The sequence below is a fragment of the Oncorhynchus nerka genome, linkage group LG14 (genome assembly GCF_034236695.1).
Source record: "Oncorhynchus nerka isolate Pitt River linkage group LG14, Oner_Uvic_2.0, whole genome shotgun sequence".
Taxonomy (NCBI): Eukaryota; Metazoa; Chordata; class Actinopteri; order Salmoniformes; family Salmonidae; genus Oncorhynchus; species Oncorhynchus nerka.
In genome coordinates, this window is record NC_088409.1 from 58,213,468 (window position 1) to 58,237,262 (window position 23,795).

Below are 23,795 nucleotides of genomic sequence, written 5' to 3' on the forward strand. Positions count from 1 at the left end.
CAGTGGTTTGGCCAGGCGTCAGCTGTCATCTGAAGGCATTCAGTTTTGTTGCTATGCAGGGAGTGAGCAGAGGGGTGTAAAGATTAGGGATGAAACAAAAGCCATCTTATCTCCATATGAAATCTGATCCGCTTGGCCACCCCCCACCCTATACACACACACAGAACTCCCCACACACTCTGAATAACAAAAGGACTAACTATAGAAGAGTAGTCCCGTTACAGTAGCCAACAGATAAATCTGTGGGTCGTGTTTCTATTGAGCTGCTTTACATTGAAACAGAAGTTCCAAAGAAAATCAGTGTAGCTGTTTTAGAACTAGGTTAGCGCGACAGGATGCTGTCGGCAAACAAACCAAAAGTTTCTCAGTGTGCTATACACAAGTTATTTGGTGCGACTCAGCAGAATTTGAAGAGGCTGATGTTCATTTGGGAATTTGGTCGATATTATGCAAAAACAACGGCTCCATGACAAATTCAGTCTTTGTAAATGTAGTGCTGCATTTCACAGAAGCCACCATTGTGGGCAGATTCCCCCAACCACCTTGAAGGCAGAGGAAATACATTAATTGTAAGATTAAACAATGTTTAAAAAAAAGTTTATTTCCAGTACAACAAAATATATTAAACTTAATACAAACTCAAAAAGTTCTATAAATACATTAAAATAAATTAAACTTTAATTTACTAAAGATTCTCCATTATCACTAAACAAGCTTGAAACATGTTGGTCAAAAAGGTATTTAAATACAATGGAATGCAAAAAAAAAGAAAAAAAAAGAAGCACCCACTCTCAGAACCAACTACCAAAACATCTCAGATACAAACCATCTACCATTAGATCTCCCCAAGGACTTCTAGAAAGACACTACGATTCAATCTACTGAACCAGGTGCCGTTTAGGTCCAACTCAATAGAAACAGATTCCAACGGCAACCCAGTTGAATCATATCACTTTGTCATGCACATGTATTTTTCTGCTCATCGTGGGATTACGAGCAGAGTCTACCACACACTCTCGGTGCGTCTTCAGAACGTCTTCATACAACTTCAAACATTTGCAGAGATTACAGAAACAAGTGAGAAAACAAATTATTCATTCTCACAAGCCACCTTGCTAAGTAAAGTTCGGAAACCAATTTAAGCTTTGATCTAAAATAGAGAAGAAGAAAAAAATTCCAAGGTCCTCCTGCAACTAACAATGAAAATTGCAGTTTCCACACAACATAAAAAATAAACTGTAAAAGTTTACAGGCACTGAAGTCATTTTAAAAAAACTAGTGGGTTTTTGGAAAGGTCCATTTCTTAAGCCCAGTCAGAAGAACAGTGTACAATAAAGAAACAAATATCACAATAGTCAACCCAACATTCATAGGGGTAAATCGATCTTGGCAGAGATGCATTGTGTCCTTGTCTTTGGCTTTTTTTTTCTTTAACATTCTAAGATTCATGAATTGCTTCTCAAACTGTCATTTACATGACTGGTTCACTTCTTACAACTGCAGGTGGCAGGAATGGAGGACTTCCAGGGGCAATAACATTGATTACACTATTTTTCTCTCTCCAAAATAGTCAGTGCAATGCAACTCTGGCACCTTGCCTTGTTGTCAACTTGTACCTCAAAATTGTACAGCTTAATTTCGCTTGAGCTTAACTGAAGCACATTTCTGCGTCAAGCATCTGCTCATAAAAATACATTAGGTACACAATAGTATGCAGTCATGGTTCTTAAAAAAAAAAAAGACGCAAGTCCTACCTAGAGGAAAAAGCTAGTGCCGCTGCAGAACTCGCTGCTGAAGCCCTCGTCAGGCACTGAGAGCTGGCTGAAGATAGGCAGCCGCCGACCAGACCCATCTGGACCAGAGGAGTCAGACCCACTGAGGCTGCTGGCTGAGCTGCCACACCCACCCTCGTGGTCAGACAGGGAGGTATAGGAGAGGCTCCTGGCCCTGAGAGCAGGCCCACAGGGGGGACTCTGGCTCTGCTGCAGGCTGCAGCCCTCTGATAAGGTACAGGGGTTCTGGGAAGGCACAGGGGACAGCCCACAGAGGGAACAGCCAGAGTCAGGAGAGGGAAGAAACTGAGACTGGAGTTCATGGGCCGGCTCAAAGACACAGCCCACCTCAGAGAAGGCGTGGGAGAGCAGGTCGGTTATGTCAGATGAGGTGGGAGGGGAGACTGAAGGCACAAGGAGGAAGGGGTGGGGGAGGGAGTGCTCCAGGGGCTGTGGAGGGGCGGAGGGGAAGCCTCCGAAGCTGAAGCTCTGCCTAAGTAGAGGGGGTCGTCTGGTTCGGGGGGTTTGAGGACCAGGCCCAGGTCTGGCAGGACCAGGGCCCAGGTCGTCCTCATTGTTATGAACAAAGTGGCAGCGGATGCCGTAAGGACAGAAGCCAATGGTGTGGAAGGTGCGACAAGGCTCCGTCTTGTACCTGGGGTGTCTGTTGAGGTCACGCATCTCATCAAAGCCGTGGGCAAACTGGCACTTCCCCCCGTACTTACAGATGCCACTCTCAGCAAAGGTGCGGCAGAGTTCAGTCTTATAGCGTGAGGAGGTGGGAGACCCAGAGACAGGGCCACCAGTAGGGGAGGCTGGGGGCTGTTTAGGCTCTGTAGAGGCCCAGCCCAGGGTGCACGTGCTGGGCTCCACCATGCTGACCGAGCGCTCAGCCCGGAATGACATCTTCAATCTTGATGGGAGTGAGGCCTCTGTGTTCTGCCCCCAGTGGCTGGAGGTCATGGTTGCACTTTCTGTGGAGTGAGTAGAGAGGGCAGAGCTAGATGCAGAGAGGGAACATGGGGTCCAGGGCTTATTGTAACCAACAGGTCTCACTGGGAATGTTGACTGCTTGGATGCGTCCCGGAGGTCCAGGCTCAGAAGCTGCTGAATAGACAGTAAGAAAAAGGGGAGAAAAAAAACAACTTATACATACATCTACATTTTCAAAACAAAAAGATGACTAGTTTTCTTTAGACAACAAACCATGTTAAGCCAAGAACAGCATCTCATGTTAACTTCATCTGGAGGACCCACTTCTACGTAAAAACAATGACAGGAAATAGCAAAAACCAAGGGAAACTTAGCACAGTCAATCAACTTAGACTGTTCTATTCTGTCCAAAGGCCTAACATGAGCATGATAAACTTTGCAAGGATTATACTTTCAAATGCCCACAGAAACAGCATAGTTCAACTCAGTCGACCATCTAGTTAGGTGCTGTAAGATTTACTTCGCAAATGGCCAATTGTTAAATGTGCAAGAAAGGCTACTGTGGGTGACTTTAGCTAATGCAACTTCTCAGTTTTGCTATTACCTCTAGCTAGTTGCTTGGATTCAGTTAGCAAGTTAGCAGAATATCGTTACTATAGCTAGCTAATACCATTTTGAAGCGCGCACAAAAAGTCGTTGAAATGCACGTTGGTTAATCTACACATGGATAAAATCGGCACTGTTGGAAACGAATGTTTAGTTGAAGAGCAATCGAGCTAGTGTTAACCAACAATAGTTTGAGTCATTTCTAGTGAAACAAGTTCTTAACGCACGTCAATTAACGACAAGATGCAATTTCTCAGCGTCACTAGCAGTTGCACGACTATATGCATAGATTATGTTAGAAAATATGGCAGACAATTTGCGTCTAACATAGCTAGCTAACATGATATCACGAACCCAAAAAGGTACCACACCACTAGCTGAGGACTGCACTTGCAAAATTAAAACAAATGGCTACATATTGCAGTTCCAAAATGCAGCATTGCAAATTCACTCACTACCGGTATGCATTCGAAATCGACTGGTTGGCAAATTGAACTAATTAGGTATATAGCAAAACTATGGATATAGAATGCAGGATTTTGAGAATTTAAAAGGCATCCGTTGATTTGTGCAACATAGACTTGCTAACTAAGTAGCTATTTTTAATGGTATAAAAATCATCAAAATTACCTTGCACATAACCTCTTCCAAATCAAGAAATGTATTAAGCGCGTATGGCATTTTCTTGAGATGTGGTTCCATCGTGGACACACGGGGAAGTATGATAGCTCCAGTTGTCAAACTTTTCAAAGTTTCCTGTACGAACTGCAAATCGTGTGTTGGTCCACGTGTGGTTTTAACTCTACACTGTATACGATAGCCACACCCCCGCACCAACTCTTATCGCTCTGTATGGCCCACGGTGCAGCCGAGTAGTTGGATGCATACCAGTCAGGCAAAACAGCATATCACAACAACAAATAACATTTTGATGAACATCAATATTGGACAACATAACATTTCTCCCGTACAATCCATTTTGGTTTTGAGTGAATACGTTTCTCAAAAGACGCCAGATATATGTTGCAGTTTGATGAAGCCAGAAGCCACAAGCACATCATTATTCACGGTCGAATTGGACAAGATGATGAAGTTGGTGCGCTTTTCTCCTCACATAAATATCAATGAGCAGATGATAGGATGCAATAGCAATGTAGCAATTCAAACCAATGTCAGTGCATTGCAATGAGCAGCAGAAACTCATGTAAAATATCAGCATTCTGCATACCATCCAAGAACACATGTAATGAATCCAAACACTAAGTTGTGTCCATAACATGCTCATTCAAATGCACGGCCACATTGGCCAGCATGGCAATGCTTTTTAAACCGTTGTTTAACTAGGCAAGTCAGTTAAGAACAAATTCTTATTTAAAATGACAGCCTACCCCGGCCAAACCTGGACGACGCTGGGACGCTGGGCCAATTGTGCACCGCCCTATGAAACTCCCAATCACGGCCGGATGTGATACAGCCTGGATACAAACCAGGGACTTTAGTGACGCCTCTTGCACTGAGATGCAGTGCCTTAGACCCCTGCGCCACTCAGGAGCCCATGCTATAGTCACAAACCTTCTCACCTGTGGAGTCTGTAGCCCACATGATTAACTTGTGGAAATCTCATACTACACATCAATATATAGTTTCATCCTCAAGGCTCACCCAATTAAAACATCAAACCCGTTGTGAGTGTGTGTCCATATGGAGGAGGATCTTGAAGTACCTTGATGTCATGATCACGGGGGAGTTATGGTCCTGGTCAGATAAACGAGTGCTGGCTAGACCAGGCAGAGCCCACCAGTAGCATCAGCCACTGGAGCTCAAACATACAGAGACGACAGGCCTCCTGGAGAAAGGCCTTTGATTTCAGAGGTGGAAGGTGTTGAATGTTTTCACCCCCAGGCCAGAGATACAGACATTAAAGCCAATGATGCCTGGAGGTGACGGAAGGCAGGCAGGGGTGACGTAGTCACACATTGGGTGCAGCCAGCATTGGGGACGTTGGTTTAGAGGTAGCGCGGTCAGGGACGGCAGACTAAAAACCTACCAGACGCAGCGTGAGTGGAGATGGTCCCGGGGATGTTTGGCAGACATAGAGTATATGATCTTGGATGTTCAACACTAAGAAACTGTTGCAGGATCCTATCAATTGCAGTCTTATCCCATTGTCCCAATCTCTCTTAGTATGTAGTCAGTGACAACTTGTTAGTTCACATTATGGTCCCCTTTTGCTATACTGAGCATCGCACCTTGTTGAGGGAAAGGAGAACAGACTTGAGGAGGAGGAATAGGGGGTAGACAGAGGGTTAAGTTAGGCCAAAGGGGCTTTTGGAGACACAAAGGCACTTGAGAACAAGCTGACTTAGGTCTTATGTCCATGCACTTAAGGTCTTTCAGTAACATAACTTGAGCACAGGACAATGCCGAAAGAAAAGCTTTGTTTTGGTTATGCCCAAAGCTCAATGGTTTGTGCCCTCTCGAAACAGCAGCACATTTTAATCAAAGGTCCTCTTTGTGAGATGAATGAAACTATAGCAGAGTTCAAAACAGGCTCCTCTATCCACCCCCCCCACCCCCAGTATCAATTGTAAAAACAACTTGAAAGAAAACCAAAAATGAATGTCACAACAATTAAGAAATTAAGCCTCATTACAATAATTTAATGTAATGCTTTATTAAAGTGTTATTAAAGATTTTTGGTACGTTATCAATGTCTATTGTGATGTGCCCTGGTAAGACGAAGAAGAACGACTGTTTTCAAATTCTGGAGCCAAATGCAAAGAATAGGAAATGGAAGAAAATTGTGATTCTGCAATATTTTAACCGTTCAAAAATGAAGTTGCTGTTCTATAATCACAGTGAAATAACCCATGACTCTGGTTTCCATTAAAAGAGGACCGAAAAACATAGGGCTTAAGGGAACAGCCCTGACCACTGTGCTAGCTGTCGAATAGATTATGTGGACCATGACAAATGAAAACACCTCACAGACAAGACCTCCAAACCGTCTGGTCTAAAGACCATTCGAGTGTGGTAAACATCAATCTGTGAGTTTAAGCGGAGCATTAAGGGCTTCTATGTTTGATGCAATGTTGTCCAAAAGCAGGGGGAGTGGGTGAGTTTTGTGTGGCTAGGAAGAGAAGGCCGGGAGAAGAGGTGGATGTGCATCCTTGCCTCTTTTAGGTCAGCTTGGTTAATATGGCTTTAGTGCATAATGAGTAAGATGTTTTTGGGCTAACAATGCCTTCCTCCCCCATTGAAGATGTGAAGGGGAGTGGTTTGACTGGAAGGGACTGGGGGAGGGGTATGGTGTGATTGTTTAGGGGGAAGAGTGTCAGGAGGCACTGAAGAGCCCAGTCCCAAAACTCTTCTCCTGAGTGATGGTGGTGTGTGTGTGTTTGTGTGTGTGTGTGTGAGAGAGCATACCTGTGGGATGTGATTAGGGTTTGGCCGTCATTGTAAATAAGAACGTGTTCTTCACTGACTTGCCTAGTTAGATAAAGGTTAAATAAAATATTTCAAGTGTAATACCCACCAATACACATGATTCATCTACTCTAAAAATAATTTCCACAGTTGTGATGCAAAATGGCCAGGTTTTTTTTCTCTTTATAAACTGGGAAGTTTGGGTCATGGATGCTGATTGGCTGACAGCCGTGGTATATCAGACATTATAAACTGGGTGGTTCGAACCCTGAATGCTGATTGGCTGAAAGCCATGTTATACCACAGCAATATACTACGGCTAAAGGCTATATCTAGGCACTCCACATTGCATCGTGCTTAAGAACAGCCCTTAGCTGTGGTGTATTGACCATATACCACAACCCCTCGGTCCTTATTGCTTAAATATATCACAGGTATGACGCAAAGCTACTTGTTTACTGTTGTAATTATGTTGTTAACCAGTTTATAATAGAAAAAAGGCACCTCTGGGATTTCTGGTATATAGCCAATATACCATGGCTAAGGGCTGTTCTTACGCACAACGCACCACGGAGTGCCTGGATACAGCCCTTAGTCGTGGTATATTGACTGAGGGACTGTCATGTCCAACTTAATTGGTACAGAATATTCAAGATTTCCAGGAACATACTTATGCAATAAGGCCTGAGGGGGTATAGTAGATAGCCAATACACCACTCTGCGGTGCGTCGTGCCTAAGAACAGCCCTTAGCCGTGGTATATTGGCCATATACCATACCCCCTCGGGCCTTATTACTTAAGTATGTTTCTGGAAATCTTGAATATTCTGTACCAAGTATGTTGGACATAACAGTCCCTCAACCAGTTCTATACTCTGGCAGCTCTATCTAGTGCGTCCCTAGGCCTTTTGATGCGTCTCCTTCATATTGTTCTGTGAGGCCTATTTCAAGTCGTAGTCCTACTTCATTGCTAATGAGACAAACAACAACAGTCTGGGCCTGGAATCAGAGGCGTACCACCTGTAGCCTACTCTTTCAGGCTAGCTCCCATGATCTTCGGCTCTGGGCCATTTGCACACAGCCCGGTGACAGCGGGTCGCCCCGTTTGTTTGTCCTCTCCAATGCAAATCTGTTGTGATTTCATTTGCAGGTGATGAACACACTGATGTCCACTGTTTGACACCATACATCGGTGCCTGAACACCGGAGAGCCAGCTTGTGCTCAGGTAGCCAAAGCGATAGTTAAAATACTGTAGCATAATGCTGTGAGTGAACAGTGGTTTCTATGTCGGATTGGGTAAAAATACTGTAAATGGCTATGCCAAAGATTTGATGATAACCAACTGTAGTATTTTATGGATTGTAAATGTTAGCGGTGTGTCTAAAGACCTATATTCTTCTGTAAGAGAGTAGTGCGCACCGTTAACCGTGGATAGTGTTAACTGCCAGAGAGATCCTGAGGGGATGCCAATAGCAGGTGATACACCTCTACTTAAGACAAGCCAAAACAACCTCTCATCCTGAGGGGAGGTATTCACTCTGTCAGGACAGAATGACAGGTAAAAACCCTCCCCACCACAACCTCTCTTGCCAAGGTGTTGGTGTGTGTTGGTGTCTATGTTTGGGAGCATGAGAGTGTATGACACTGAACAGGCTGAGGGGATATGGGTGGGTGGGAGGGTGGTGGTGGTGGGGGGGTGGGTGTACTTTAATCAGCCCCAGCCCTGGAGCAGAGAGGAGTCTGGTTACCCCGACACAAACAAACGGCTCGACCGACAGATCGGGTCTCCAGAAAACCACAACCATATACAAGATAATGAACGTTTGGCAATACTCCAAAGTTTGCCCAGGGGTTATGGATGAGTTATCAAGAATCACTCTGGTTTGTTGTTAGAGGATGTGCCATCCAGTGCAGGCAATGAGATAAAGCACAAGGGAGGATGGAGGAAGATTGATTTCTGATGGTCCTTCTCACTGGATTTGTTTAGCCAGATATAATTGCAAAACCACATGAGGCATTTGGGCCTTAAACTACTCAGCATGCTCTCTTCACAAAAGTGGAGTTTTTGAAAGAGCATTAGGGAATGGCAGGTCATGGTGAGGGGTCCAAATGGCATGTACTTGGCAACTCGATCCAAGGGGTCAGCTCGGTTGTTAAAGGCCTAGTATAGCAAAAGGACCAGAAAGGGCATGAAACACTTTCCCACAATGCATTGGAACAAACACACAATCTGCAGTAATGGCAGGAAAATGTATAAATATCTAATAGAGTATGATTTCAGAGCATTTAGAGCAACGTTTTAATCAAGTGATGCTTTTTAGATCACTGAAAATCATTTAGTGACAATACTGACCTGACCTCTTCATTTTTGTGGACATTTTAATTTACTCGTGAGGAGTCAGTATATCATTTGAGCCTTGGCTTTAATATGTTCACATACACCAGCTGCAACAACCTAGCCACAAAACCCTTACTCATGGGAGAATGGAGGTAGAGTGAGAGTGGAAAAATCTTTTCTTTTTAATCTTTGTATATGAGAGGGAAGACAGTGCTTTTCTTCATTTCTCAGAGGGCCTGTTTTCTATTTTCCAGCGCTGAACCCACAGGAAGGCCCTTGTGTTCCACACGCCGTCCGCTCTGTCCCGCTCCCCGCCGGGGGCCCTATCTTACCTCACATCAGGCAGATACGCTTTCAAAGGCTGCCCCTGCTGGCCCCCTTTATGGCCACTCTTTAATGGCCATTCAAAAGCATGGAAATGTGGGTGCATAATGGGAGATGGGAGAGGGGAGGAAGGGGTGGAGGGAGGGAGAGAAATGTTTTTTTTTTAAACACGTCCTGCTGTACAAAACCCCATTGAACGAGGCTTGAGGGTGCTGCACAGCTATGCCGGTGAGGGATTTTCTGAAGGCCCCGGGAGTTATTTGGACGCTGCTGAACATCTGCTCGCAGTGAACAAGCCCCCTCCCCCTCTCTTTCAGTCTCCCGCTCCTTCCCTTTCACCACGGCCGTCCAATCATAACAAACTTTAGGGCTTGCTCTAATTAGGGCTGGCCTGCCGGCTGAGGAGCGACTGGCTGTGCATGCCTGAGCACAGTGATTGTGATTATCCGTCACGTGAACAAAGAGTCCACCTCCACCACCACTGCTCTGTAGAGGGGCTTCTCTTCTAAAGGAAATAATCCAGCTTACAGTACCGTGCTGAGGCTCATGCTCAATGAGGGAAATAGATGGTATAGAATTGTAAAGAAATGGTATAGAACAAAAGTTGTTAATGAATCTAAATGTACAGGGAACTGTCAAAATAAAGGAAACATTTCGAGTAAATGAGGGATGCAAAGTATATTGAAAGCAGGTGCTTCCACACAGGTGTGGTTCCCGAGTCAATTAGGGAAAGGGGGTACCTGGTACCTAGTCAGATGCACAACTGATATGCATTCAACCGAAATGTGTCTTCCGCATTTAACCCAACCCCTCTGAATCAGAGAGGTGCAATTAACATCCCATCATGCTTAGGGTCATGCATAAAAATGCCCAGTTGCCCATTATTTTGGCTTCCATGGCTAGAAGAAAAAATGTCAGAGACTTTGAAAGAGGGGTCTCAAAGAAGCATAGTGGGGTTAAAGGGTGCGTGTGTGTCAGTTTAGTCACCAGATCTCAACCCAATTGGACACCTATGGGAGATTCTGGAGCGGCGCCTGAGACACCGTTTTCCACCACCATCAACAAAATAACAAGTGATGTCATTTCTTGTTGGAGAATGGCGTCACATCCCTCCAGTAGAGTTCCAGACACTTGTAGAATCTATGCCAAGGTGCATTGAAGCTGTTCTGGCGACCCACGGTGGCCTAAAGCCCTATTAAGACATTTTATGTTTGGTTTTCCTTTGTTTTGGCAGTTACCTGTATTCACCTCTGAAGGAAATGGGGTTGTATCAAATGAAATGCCGTTTTTTTTTTGTGTAAAAGTAGCTAGTTGGGCATCTTGGATTTTTCCTCTCTTTTTTTGTAGGAATATAATCAAACGGATTAGATGGTTTACAAAGATTTGTTTACCATAAAATGTTCATCAATTTCCGTTGTGATAAGGTATTAGTATGAGTCCTGAAATGGAATACTGCCAGTCAACCGGAAAGAATGCCGGATGTACCGATGGAATGTATGAGATATAGATATGCAAGTTAATCCTAAACGGCAGGGACACCATTTTTGTGCGTTTCCCATCACCCATCGCTCCCAATTGTAAAGCTTTTCTAAAACTACCTCTTAGTGCTTGGTATTGTTTTGGAATATAATGTCCTTCCACGGGGGAGCAAAATGGCTGGTTCAGAGTGGAAATGGATGGGGGAGAAACCCAGGTTAGAGTGATATGACATTTCAGAGTTCCCTGTTATCGGTACAATCACATGGGGGCTGGGGCAGGAATCAGATGTCACACTGCCATGAGAGAACACAAACTGTTCTTTCATAAAGACGTTTGACCATTTATTATAGTAATTAGTGAGAGAGACAGAGTGAGTTATATTTCTTTATCTGCATCTCAGACCGAGGGAATTTCCTTGTTAGTATTTCAGCACTTTTCCGCAGAGCACCACAGTTTTGTATTCCGTCAGCATTACTTTCCCGCAATAACAATTTCTAAAAAAGCCCATATACAAAATGTATGGCTGAGGGGATGCTTAGAAAAAGAGACAGATCCCCTCCCCCACAATCCTGTGTTGCTCTACCCCCAGCACTACGTAGGTCACCATTTGAACAACTCCAAAATCTAAAACAGTCCCACACCTCACCCTCTCTTTAGGCTCTGTTGTTTGTTCCTCCTTAAGGCCACTTGACAAATAATCTGGTTACTGGGCTGATTTGTGAATCCTGAGGGTATGGAGAGAGAGGCGGATGGGGAGGAGGGAGGTGGTGGAGGGGGAGGTGTGCGCTCCACCCAAACCTCCAGCCACCCCCCAGGCAGAGGTAAGGCAGATGGGCTCTGGGTCAGAACATGTTGAGATGATTAGGCATCAACAGGCCGCTAGCTGGCTAACCATTTCCCAATTTCCAGGTTTCTGCCAGGCCTTCATGAAAATCATGGTTTTATGGCCTCTCAGCCGTGTCTGTTTGAGTCGATGTTTGTTTTAGGTTGCTTTATTGGCCTACGGTTGTTGAGATTGTTGTTTGGTTCCGTATCCCCTCACTGTTAAAGCCAAGCAAGGCCGACCCTATGGGAAAAAATATTTTTATAGGAGCCGCACGTATTGTTGGACAAATTTCATGTTGCTTCATGTTGGTGAGTATGTCATGATATGCTTAATTTCCCAAAGCATAATGTGAAGTGTTGCTACTGAAGGGTTCTAATATTGCTTTCACAAAGGAAAGTCAATAGTTGTTCAAACTTTCCATTAACACTCAAAAACAGATTGTTCGATTGTATTCTATCCTCAATTACTCCTAATGACAAACACAGATCGTAATTCGGTCACATATTTTCTATGTTTACCTTCATAACCCAGGATTAATCAGTGTGGCCAGAAAGGGGAAAAAAAACTCACTCGGGTCATGGTAATGAGTTCACCAGTGGATCTTTCTCCTTGCTCACCCTACACTAGAAAAACAGTCAGCCTCCTCTATCCATCTGGGTCCCATTAGAGTTAGCAAAATACACACAGGCTTAATTTAGCCCAACGCAGAGGCCCTGACACCCATCAGGCATGCTCAGCAGGTACCGCACAGGTGGCCTCTTCCCCACCCTTGGACTTCCCCCACCCTGCCATTCCGTTCCTTTAAACAGCAATCTTGTTGATTCAATTAAACACAAAAAAAGTGCTGTGGTGCTCCCGCACAAAGGGGCAAAGGTACAAGGCCAGTCATGGAGAGAGATGGAAGGCAAAAAGGCATCCATTAGAGCCAAAGACAGGCAAACAAATGCTCTGTGACCGGGGAGAGGCCAAATGGGTGGAGGTGGGAGGGTTGGGGTAGAGGAGGAGGTAAAGGGGTTGGACAAAGGGGTCATTATTGTTGGGGGGTAGCCCATTGGATCCCAGCAGCGATGACATAGGGTGAGACAGCTGTGAAGGACACGATGGGGGTCGACTGGCCACGAATGCCCGGATTACCACTGACACGACATTTCATTAGGTAAACATTGAAGGATAAGCAAGAGTAACTCTTCTATGGGTTTAGGGGATGTGGCTTTCTACTGAGGACTGTGTCAGTTCTGAGATGAGAAGAGACAGGGAAGGTGTCTGTTGTGCTGCTCTGCAAACAAAACACAAATGACAATGTTGAAGCAAATGAAATGCATACAGCCCTGCGATAACTTTGTATGAGGCAGAGAGAGAAAAAATGACATATTTGGTGGTTTTACACAAATATTTATTCTCGTGATTTAAATCAAACTGTTGATTTTAAAGGTTGAGCAAGCCCACACACCTGCATTTCTACCATGATGAGCTGGTTTGGAAGGTGAGAGGGCAGAACCACCCAAACTCTCCTTTTTAATCTGTCCGCCTAAAGGTTTGATCCCGAGGGCAGCATGTGCCCCCATAGCCCTCATGACGCAGTGAGTACTCTGGTGAGGGGAGGGCCTGTCGCAGTGAACCATGGTGACTATGGCCTGTGGAAAATCAATATACTGTAGGTCAGAGCTGGCAAGTTAGGCAACAAATAGAATGAGAATTTAACAAGACACTATAGAATGTTTTCAAGCTGCAGACACACTGAGGCCAGATATAGTATACTATACATTCTGTACATTCTATTACACTAACAGTACTTCAAATCAAATTGTATTTTTCACGTGCTGAATACAGCAAGTGTAGACTTTCCCATGAAATGCTTACTTACGAGCCCTTTCCCTGCGACGCAGTTAAAAAAATAAATAATTAACAAATAGATAAGAAAAGTGACCCAATAAAATAACGAGCCTATTTATTTAACCAGGCAAGTCAGTTAAGAACAAATTCTTATTTTCAATGAAAGCCTAGGAACAGTGGGTTAAACTGCCTTGTTCAGGGGCAGAACGCCAGATTTTTACCTCGTCAGCTAGGGATCTGATCTTGCAACCTTTCGGTTACTAGTCCAACGCTCTAACCACTAGGCTACCTGCCGCCCCATATACAAGGAGTACCGGTACCGAGTCAGTGTACTGGGGTACGAGGTAGTTGGGGCGATTGATTGAGGTAATATGTACATGTAGGTTTGGTGAGGTGATTGATTAAAGTGCTATGTACACGTACAACACAATCTCACATTCAATTCGTGTTGACAAGTAGGTAGAGGATGAAAAGCAGAAAGTCCAGGTAGCTGTTAATTTACTCTCAACCACTAAGAGCTTTAATGAATGTTATATCAAGTAATGTAGGTATAGTAAATAGATTTGGTCCCAAGGATTAGACAATTTATTAGGTTGTGGTGGGGAAAGGTGAAGTAGACCGTTTGTTTTGTTATCAGCCTTTGTGTGTCACGAACAGTTAACGACATAGCCTCCTCGAAGCCAGTAATGGCAAACCTCAAAAGTCACCATTGCAAATGCTTTGAGACATCCCTCCCCAACAGCACAGCATACATGCAGGCTAAACTAATTGTGAAGGTTCCAAATGGGCATTCTAATGAAATACCAGTTGGACATAGCTTTCTTAGCCATTGGCATTTGGGGCATTGTCTTCCTGAAGGACAAAAACAAGTGTGACAAAGGAAAGTGTCTGATTTGTCCAAACAATCCATTAAGTTAGCCCTGAGCTCTGTGAAACCCAAAACCCACAAGGTCTGCCTGCATTACCTTGGCACCGGAGTCAGGTCAGGGAGGGTGTGTGTGTGTGTGTGACTGCAGTCCGGGAGTTGAGAAAGTGGCGCTTATAAAGTTTATTTGAAAGAAAGGTGCTCTTTAATCCGGGGGATTCTAACGCGACCCCACCCCAGTTCAACGTAAACAAACCCGTGTGGCTCATGACGACGAAGACTACAACTTTATAGTGCGAGAGCTAAGATCCAGGAAAACAATGTCATTCTAAACAACTCTTTTCTGTCAATTCCTAGCAGTGGCACGATTAGCTTTTCAGCTTGTGTAAAGGCAAAACAATCTCATTAGCTTGAGTCGGTTTAGTAGCCTACATGTGACTGGTTGGCCCAAAATGCATCAGGTGATAAAGATTTGTTGTGGGGGGGGAAATCAGTGTTGGGATTGGTTAATACTGTTTTAACTGAATTTAGCAATGTAATTCCCAAATAATCTACAGACCAATCTACCCATTTGAATAGCCTGAAGTGATGTCTGACAACACAGGCTTTGACTGGGCAGGTTTTTGCAACGGCAACAGAACCATTTGATTTGTGAACTGCCACACTAACCCCAGCCCACACAATCTTTTCCGAAGCTTTTCTCAGGTAACCACCCCCCTCTAAGACCTGCCTTCCTATCCCCTTGATAACCTCCTATGGTCTCTGCCTGTCTATTAATTAAGAGATGGGCTTTATCTGGGGGAAGTGATTAGCCACAAGCTCGTACAAAAAACTAAAATTGTAAATCCTTTCACAAACGGCAAAAGAGAAAAAAGTCCCCCAGACGTCCTGGTATTGTAGCCAGATTTCCTCTCTCACCCACAAAGAAATGGTCATATCTTCCCTTTTGAGGAAAGAGTGGTAAATTAAAAGTTATTGTTACTCTCCTGGAGATATGGACCCCATACTCACCCACCACCCAATTCCCTCATTCCAACCTTCTGGATGATTTATTGGAGAAACAATGGGTGGAAAGTAATTTGGAGAGCGCAAATGTCAAACAGTTTGAGGTAAACCTGGAGCAGTGATGTGGGTTATATAACCCTCTACGCTGCAAACAGGATAACACAGTTAAGCTGTTTGAAGAACAGAAATCTTTCTGCATACCGTAAACTACTCTTGCAAAATTAGCCTCTCTGATGTAGCTTTCAACATTTTGATATGAGTATTTGTTAAATATTTAGTTGATTCATTGAATCAATATGCAACTCATCTTGTTTTACTGTCAGTATAGTGACTGGAAGAGAAAATCTAAGAAATATCATTAGACACAAATACACTGAATTCAGAGAGATGTGTAATAACATAGCTATGAGCATCAACAACAAAAAAGTATTCTCTGCATCTCTCTTTTGCCTTGAGCAAAGAGTGGAATCTTGAGAGAACTTGTGACGGCAGCACAAATCAGTAAAGCCTGCAGCTATGGGGCAGTGGGTGTAGGAAGGGGGGCTGCTTTTGTGTCAGAAGTACGTTGTTCACTCATTCACTCCCCAGCTGCAGACGGGTTTCAGGGCTCTGGTTCCCATACTTAGATTAAATCATCCAAATTCGAACGATAAATGAGTGTGTGTGTGTGTGTGAAGAGGTTACTGATGAAGGAGGGGGAGGAGAAAGGAAGGAGAAAAGGAGAATGATGAGGAGAGTGTTTTCCACGGTCTGGGGGGGGGGGGGGGGGGGGGGGAATGCAGGAGGGGTGGTGGGACAACCAAAGAGTCCCCTTTTCCCCTCTTGTAACTTTATTGATTACATTGTGATGCAGGGAAGGCCTGGGAACGCCATCCAGCACTATGCAGGGCAGCAGCTGGCTCCCTGCCCACTCTTATCCACAAGCTCACTGCTCCAGCACAATCAAGCTCTGGAGACAGAGACCATTTTACTAGAGTTTGGAGAAGAGGATCCTTATGCTGTCAAGCAGATCGTCTCTGTCCCTCTGACTTGTGTAAATGTTACGGCACGCGCAATGTTTTAATTTTTTATTTTTTTTTTGCAATTCATATAATTTTCCTTTCTTTTTTATGTTTTCCTTTCACTTCTCTCAGGACTCCCTTTCATGGTCAGAAAAGAAGAGTTCGGTATCAGTGTTGCAAACATTACAGAAGTTAATTCTGAAAATATTACAATGCCATACGGACAATGGAGGGTCACTGTGTATTACACTCGGCTCACTGCCAGCCTCCTAGCTTTCTGCATGTTGAATCAGTCTAACTTCTACATCACAAGACAGTGTGCCACTTCTTTCACAGTGGGCATGATGAATATATTGAAGAGTTTAAAAAAATGATCTTTATTTGGAGGGGGAAAAAAACATACAATTAAAGACCATAACAGCTATTAAAGTACAGGTACGCATAGTACAACATCCATGGTAGTAAAACAAATTGCATAGGTCTTTGAACCAGTTTCCTGGAAAAAAATAATAATCAGAAATACATTCACTACAACCAACTCTATATGGTAGAAATATAAAACAGAAACAGTACACAACACAGGAAGAAAATTTTAAAAACATTTGAGGGAAGAACCCCCCCCCCCCCCCCCCCAAAAAAAAAAAAAAATTAAAACAGAGAACTGCATCAGAAGGAAAATAAAGGAATGGAAGGACAAGAAATGAAGAGGTGGAACTGTGGAGGATGTTGACTTGAACATACATTCAGACCAGGCGGGGCGTTTGAAGTTGGCCATAGTTAATTCTCTGCTTTAGAATGGAGGAGTAGACACCGCCTCGCTCCAGCCTCTCTCTTTTTATGGCTTTAGAAAGGAGAAGTGAGACAGCTGGAGATCTGGCTCAGAGCATTTATTTACCTCTCCCTGTGGCAAAGTAAAAGTTCTCCACAAAGAGAGCCGGTGAATGGCTCACCCCGGGTAGTCTTGCCCTACGTTCTCCTTTGTGCATCTTAGTTTAAAGCCAAAGCATTCTGTATTTGTTTCTTTCCATCAAAGGGGAAAAACAGGCGTTTAAGCGAAGGCGCCGGTGAACTATGTGCTTGGATACGGCGATTTAAGACGCGTTAAGGTGAAGGAATGATCGACCTTTGGCTATGTTGAGGGGAGCAATACAAGTTTTGGTTTTGGAGGTACTGACAAATCCCTTTATCCTAAGAATGCCTTTCCTTAAAAAGGGCAAGGCAAGACATTTCCAAGTAATGTGAACCAAAGCCAAAATCTTACAGAGAATTACATAACAGATGTGTCAGTCTAATAAAGCTGGTTTTAAGAGAGCACTAATAAACCTGACTTGACTGATATGTCAAAATCAGGAAGAGGACAGGGTCTTTGAAAAGGGTATAAAATCTATCATCAGAGGTAGGGAGAGGTTTCCATGTTGAATATTTAATGGCTTTGTACTGTAAAATATTCTGCTTGATGTCAAAACGAATGAAGCCAAGATCACAAGGGAATGGATATTTGGGACACACCCCAGTCACATAGCCTACATACATCCTCCTTCCTCTTAAAAGTCCCCGGACAAGTAAAAAACTAGAAGAAGATTTATCTAACCTAGGCTAATTCTGTTGATCTGTATTTAACAATATGCCATTTTGACCATCACAAAGTTTTGTGCCAAATAGATCAATCATGTCCTGTTGGGGCTCCCGAGTGGCGCAGTGTTCTAAGGCACTGCATCTCAGTGCTAGAGGCGCCACTACAGACTCTGGTTCGATTCCATGCTGTATCGCAACCGGCCGTGATTGGGCGTCCCATATAGCAGCGTACAATTGGCCTAGCGTCGTCTGGGTTAGGGTTTGGCCGGGGTAGGCCGTCATTGTAAATCATAATTTTTCTATACTGACTTGCCCAAAGAAATGTAAGCACAATTTCATACAAAACAGAGGTTTTGGCTGTAGGTGGCTCTCCCTTTGAAATGTTGAAAGCTGAACACAGAGCCTTTCTAGAGCCTGAGGCACTGATCGTAAACAGAACAGAATTATGCATTTCAATCCATAAAACATTCTCATGGAACAGTAAGAGATGAGGTAACTTCCTGTTTTCAGGAAGTACCAAACTAGATCAAACAGTGTTTTAAAGCGGCAATCAGTAGTTGTAATAATAACAAAGTGTACTCTCAGCCCGTTTTGGTAAAAAGCTGAGGGATGGGCTGGAGAAATGGAACCACTCTGAAAATCATAGATAAAGCTATGGATGCAAGGACTGACCATACCAAATTATAGTTTTAACCAAATTAAGGCTATATAGTGTTTGTTTACATTTACTTTATTTACAAACATTGGGGTAAAAAAATCTTGTATTTGGGGTTCTGTAAGGGGTACAACAGTTGAACTGTGCTGAGGCATTTATAAATTATACTCTTAAATAATCAATAGGTACATATCATTCACAAGTACAAAAATGTAGCAACTGCAGAGTGTCCCTTTAAAGTATCATTTTGTACAAACATCATCTTCAATCCAGGTCTTAAATGTATTGCTTTTGATGCAGGGTAGGGCAGACAGATCATATCCCAAGATAATAACAGAGTCAACTTGAGAGCTGGATATCACTGCTATAATGTTCAACTGGGCTCTCTTTTCAAAGGAAAATGCACTGACACAATTCACCTGCTTGCTGTCAGAAGAGTATTTTGCAGAGACTACCCTCTAGTGGCAACAATTGTTTTGCCCACAACTATGTGTTGTTGCTTTATATATACAGTCAACAAAGAGCCAATGAAACGACATGGGATAAATATGAAAATCACTTTTTTGGTTACTACATGATTCCATGTGTGTTATTTCATAGTTTTGATGTCTTCACTATTATTCTGCAAGGTAGAAAACAGCAAAAATAAAGAAAAACCCTGGAATGAGTAGGTGTGTTCCAACTGTTGACTGGTGCTGTATATTGAGCATGCCATTTAGGTAACAACATTTCAGTCAGGTAAACTCATACTAAAGTACTTAAAGGTGGAACTTAGGTCAAACTGAAATACAGTACAACTGGGCATATGCAATAGTGAAAACTGTTGTCCTACCTTTCTCTAAGCCCGTGTCCTACTCTGAAGTCCATGCCTTCCAGAGTGAACACACACGAGGCGCTATCCTGTGGAAAGAAAACATTAATAGTTCGATGTGACAAACACACCGTTTGATGATGACCAATCTTTCAAACAATTGTTGATGTGTATGTCGGGTGGATGTCATGTGTGACGTTACGAGCTTAACCTAACGTTACCTTGTCCATTTCCCCTCTTGAGGCTTGGTCTTTGTAAATATGGGACACCATCTCTAGGTGTAGGAACGCAAAGAGTACGTCGTCGGCCATGTCTGAAATTAAAATGTTACTCTTAATACAAAAACCTAGGCAAGGATCCTGGTACATTGGGGGACAACATCCAGCTACTGTAGCTAACGTTAGCTAAATTAGTGCTCGATACTGCGGGCAATGCTTTCTTCTAAGTTACAAACTCATTTGCTATCTATGTGCAATCAATATGATCATATATTGGTAACGCATGTAAATCCAACAAAATACCTACTGTACAGCTCTGGTTTGAGGTATTTTCCCCTAACTTGCCCGCGATGTAAACAAAGCGTTACTTCCTGATTACGGAAACTGCGAAGGAGGCACAACTTTGCTTAGGCGTGTCGAAGGACACAAATAGTTGGTTTGGATGACTGATAACAAGTGAAAAGACTAAACATTTTTATTTAGTATTAAATTCAGAAGAAAAAATGATCAGAAACTCTTAATTTATTAATATAGTCACCAGCTAGGACAACAATGCAAACAGTTATTTTCTTCATCCAGCTCACACCCTTCCAAATTCATGTGAAATTCTCAAATTCATATTTTAAGTGTCACATAATCTCAATGCATTTCCTTTTAAATTGACAGGTTTAATTCTCTAACGCAAATGTTTCACTCTCTAATTCACATTTTCACAAAACGTAAAAATAAACAATTTATGTTTGGTTGAATATCTTCTCGTTTTAGGCTACCTTTTGTTACCGCTTCAATGCTATGATAAAAAAATATACAAAACAGTTTGGAGATCTTGGAATATCTGAGTCTGAAAAAGGGCGCACAAGTAATTGTCCTGCAAAATATTTTTGCATTTGAAGTAAATGTGCATCATATTTTCCTTTTGAAGTTGGCCCACATTGGACATGGCAACATGCATTTCTAATTCCAAAATGGCCAGAGCTGCTAATGAGATTTGCAATTAATATATTTTTAAAAAACAGTCCTTCCATTACATTGCATGTTCAATTCTTCACTTTTAAAAATGCAATAGTTTTTATTTTTTATGAACTGGCTTTTTATTGAGGGACATGCAACAAAAAAAAGGTCTATATACAACAGAGTTCGGACAGAAAAATGTTCAGTGGGACATTTACAAGCCAGAGAGCACCAGCATTATACAAACTAGGGATCCTGACGCAAATAATTGTGCGCCAGAAAAGGACCTTGACCACAGTCTTTCTTCAGCTCCTGGTTCCATGTAGAAAATTCAAAAGAGGGGTCTTTGGGCCTGGTAGGGCTGCCTACAGATGGGCCTGTCTGCTCAGTCCGACTCGCTGTTGTAGTCCTCTGCACCCCCTGGTGCCTCCTCCTCTTCCCCCTCCTTGTTGCTCTCCTTGTCCCAGTCCTTCATGGAGGCTCCCGTCATGAAGTCGTCTCTCAGCACGCTCCAAGCTGGCTTCTCTTCTGCCTCCCTGCCTGTCGTCTGTCTCTCTGTCTTGGTGACGACCTCGCTGCCCCCCGCAGCACGTTGATGAAGTCTTTCTTGGAGACAAGAGGAGAGGAGCTTGGCCTTCTTCCTCTCCGAGCCGCCCGCCTCCTTCACCTTCTCATCCACCGTTTTCTGGTGCTTCCTCACAGCGTTGAACAGTTGTACTACTCCCCTGATAGCAACTCTCTGCAGGTTCCTCTCATTCTCTCGGTCTTTTACAAAGTCTGGTTTCTCTCGACACATCATCTCCCATGCTCGCTTTTTATCAGTCTGTTTCTTCCTCTCCAGATTCTCCTTCTTCTCCTTTATTCTTCTTCTTTACAATAGTATCAATGACATGTTCACAGACGTTTCAGTCCATAAATAAGACTTATCATAAGTATGCCTCTTTGTGTTGTACTCATTTGGACTAGGTTTAATGTCAAGGTGCATCAAATACGTTACACTATATAACTCAATATCAAAAATGGACTTAATACAAATTGTGATTGAAGCTGGAAGTCATGTATTAAAATGACTTTTGGAGAGAGGTGGAAAATGTTCTTAAATTCCCAGTGAGGTCAGACATGTGATTTACCTGTGTCTTATATTCATTGTATTCAGACCCCTTGACTTTTTCCACATATGGTAACGTTACAGCCTTATTCTAAAATTGATAAAATCGTTTTTTTCGTCATTAATCTACACACAACACCACATATTGACCAAGTAAAAACAGGTTTAGATATTTTAGCAAATTTACTACAAATAAAAACTGAAATATCACATTCACATAAGTATTCAGACCCTTTACTCACTTTTGGCAGTGATTTACAGCCTTGCGTCTTCTTGGGTATGACGCTACAAGCATGGCACACCTGTATTTGGAGAGTTTCTCCCAATCTTCTCTGCAGATCCTCTCAAGGTCTGTCAGTTTAGATGTGGAGCATTGCTGCACAGCTATTTTTCAGATATCTCCAGAGATGTTTGATCGCGTTCAAAGACATTCAGAGACTTGTCCTGAAGCCACTCCTGCATTGTCTTGGCTGTGTGCTTAGGGTGTTGGATGGTGAACCTTCACCCCAGCCTAAGGTCCTCAGTGCTCTGAAGCAGGTTTTCATTAAAGAGCTCTCTGTACTTTGCTTCGTTCATCTATCCCTCGATCCTTACTAGTCTCCCAGTCCCTTCCTCTGAAACACATCCCCACAGCATGATGCTGCCACCACCATGCTTCACCATCAGGATGGTGCCAGGTTTCCTCCAGACATGACGTTTGGCATTCAGGCCAAAGAGTTCAATCTTGGTTTCATCAGACCAGAGAAGCTTGTTTCTCATGGTCTGAGAAGCTTCAGGTGCCTTGGGGCAAACTCCAAGAGGGCTGTCATGTGCATTTTACTGATGAGTGGATTCCGTCTGTCCACTCTACCATAAAGACCTGATTGGTGGAGTGCTACAGAGATGTTTGTCCTTCTGGAAGGTTCTCCCATATCCAGAGGCACTCTGGAGCTCTGTCAGCATGACCATCGGGTTCTTGGCCAACTCCCTGACCAAGGCCCTTCTCCCCCGATTGCTCAATTTGGCCGGGCGGCCAGCTCTAGGAAGAGTCTTGGTTGTTCCAAACTTCTTCCATTTCAGAATGATGGAGGCCACTGTGTTCTTGGGGACCTTCAATACTGCAGACATTTTTTGGTACTCTTCCCCAGATCTGTGCCTCGGCACAATCCTGTCTCTGGGATTCTATGGACAATTCCTTCAACCTCATGGCTTGGTTTTTGCTCTGACAACTAACTAACCTTTCCAAACAATTGCATTTACCACAGGTGGACTCCAATCAAGTTGTAGAAACATCACAAGGATGATCAATAAAAAAAACAGGAAGCACCTGAGCTCAATTTCAAGTCTCATTGCAAAGGGTGTGAATTCTTATGTGAATAAGGTATGTTATTTTTTGGTAATACATTTGCAAAAAATGTCTAAAAACCTGTTTTCGCTTTGTCATGTGGTATTGTGTGTAGATTGATGAGGAAAACAATTAATTTGATCAATTTTAAAATAAGGCCGTAACACAACAAAATGTGGAAAAAGGGAAGGGGTCTGAATACTTTACGAATACACCGTATATTTCCACACTATGAGGTTGGCATAATAATGTGAAATTGAGAAAATTATGATAATGACCTTTTAGTGTAATAGCTCTTTGAAAAGGACGCCTGACATTTCAGCCTGTTTTGGTGGGATGGAGTTTTGGACGCCAATGGTGACATCACCATGCGATAAATTAGTCAGTGGTGTAAAGTTCTGAAGTAAAAATAGTTTAAAGTACTACTTAAGTAGTTTGAGGTATCTGTACTTTACGATTTATATTTTTGACAACTTTTACTTCACTGCTTTTTACACCATCCATTTTCCCTGACACAAAATGACATTTTGAATGCTTAGCAGGACACCATCATTGTCCAATAAACACACTTATCAAGAGAACATCCCTGGTCACCGCTAGTGTCTCTGATCTGGCGGACTCACTAAACGCAAATGCTACGTTAGTAAAAAGTCTGAGGGTTGGAATGTGCCCCTGGCTATCCGTAAATAAAATAAAAAAATGATAATGGTGCCGTCTGGTTTGCATAATATAAGGAATTTGAAAA

At 43.1% G+C, this 23,795-nt stretch overlaps 1 protein-coding gene and 1 pseudogene across 7 annotated transcripts; both read right to left on the reverse strand.

The window, feature by feature from the left end:
* Window positions 1-580: 580 nt before the first annotated feature.
* LOC115141535 (mRNA decay activator protein ZFP36L1-like) lies at window positions 581-20,095 on the reverse strand. Of its 7 annotated transcripts, XR_003865378.1 has the most exons (5): window positions 19,975-20,084; window positions 19,671-19,762; window positions 19,471-19,538; window positions 13,155-13,338; window positions 11,207-12,980 (listed from the first exon to the last, which is right to left on the reverse strand). XR_003865378.1 is itself a non-coding variant. In XM_029680487.2 (4 exons), the coding sequence occupies exon 4, from the start codon at window positions 2,733-2,735 to the stop codon at window positions 1,755-1,757; it is 981 nt and encodes a 326-aa protein (XP_029536347.1). In that variant the 5' UTR covers window positions 2,736-2,879; window positions 19,471-19,538; window positions 19,671-19,762; window positions 19,971-20,095; the 3' UTR covers window positions 581-1,754. The 7 variants fall into 7 exon arrangements, 5 of the variants coding, with proteins under 5 accessions (XP_029536347.1, XP_029536346.1, XP_029536344.1 ...); XM_029680487.2 differs by lacking the exons at window positions 11,207-12,980; window positions 13,155-13,338 and adding an exon at window positions 581-2,879 and having other exon boundaries at window positions 19,971-20,095; XM_029680486.2 differs by lacking the exons at window positions 11,207-12,980; window positions 13,155-13,338 and adding an exon at window positions 581-2,876 and having other exon boundaries at window positions 19,975-20,088.
* Window positions 20,096-20,770: 675 nt separating this feature from the next.
* On the reverse strand, window positions 20,771-21,765 carry LOC115142278 (RRP15-like protein; annotated as a pseudogene).
* Window positions 21,766-23,795: the final 2,030 nt, after the last annotated feature.

Excerpts from the sequence above, each read along its gene's own strand:
- LOC115141535 (XM_029680482.2), bottom strand. The coding sequence starts at position 4,013 with ATGGAACCACATCTCAAGAAAATGCCATACGCGCTTAATACATTTCTT. Across the intron at positions 2,880-3,941 it reads TGGAAGAGGTTATGTGCAAG|CAGCTTCTGAGCCTGGACCT; the intron begins GTAATTTTGATG and ends CTGTCTATTCAG.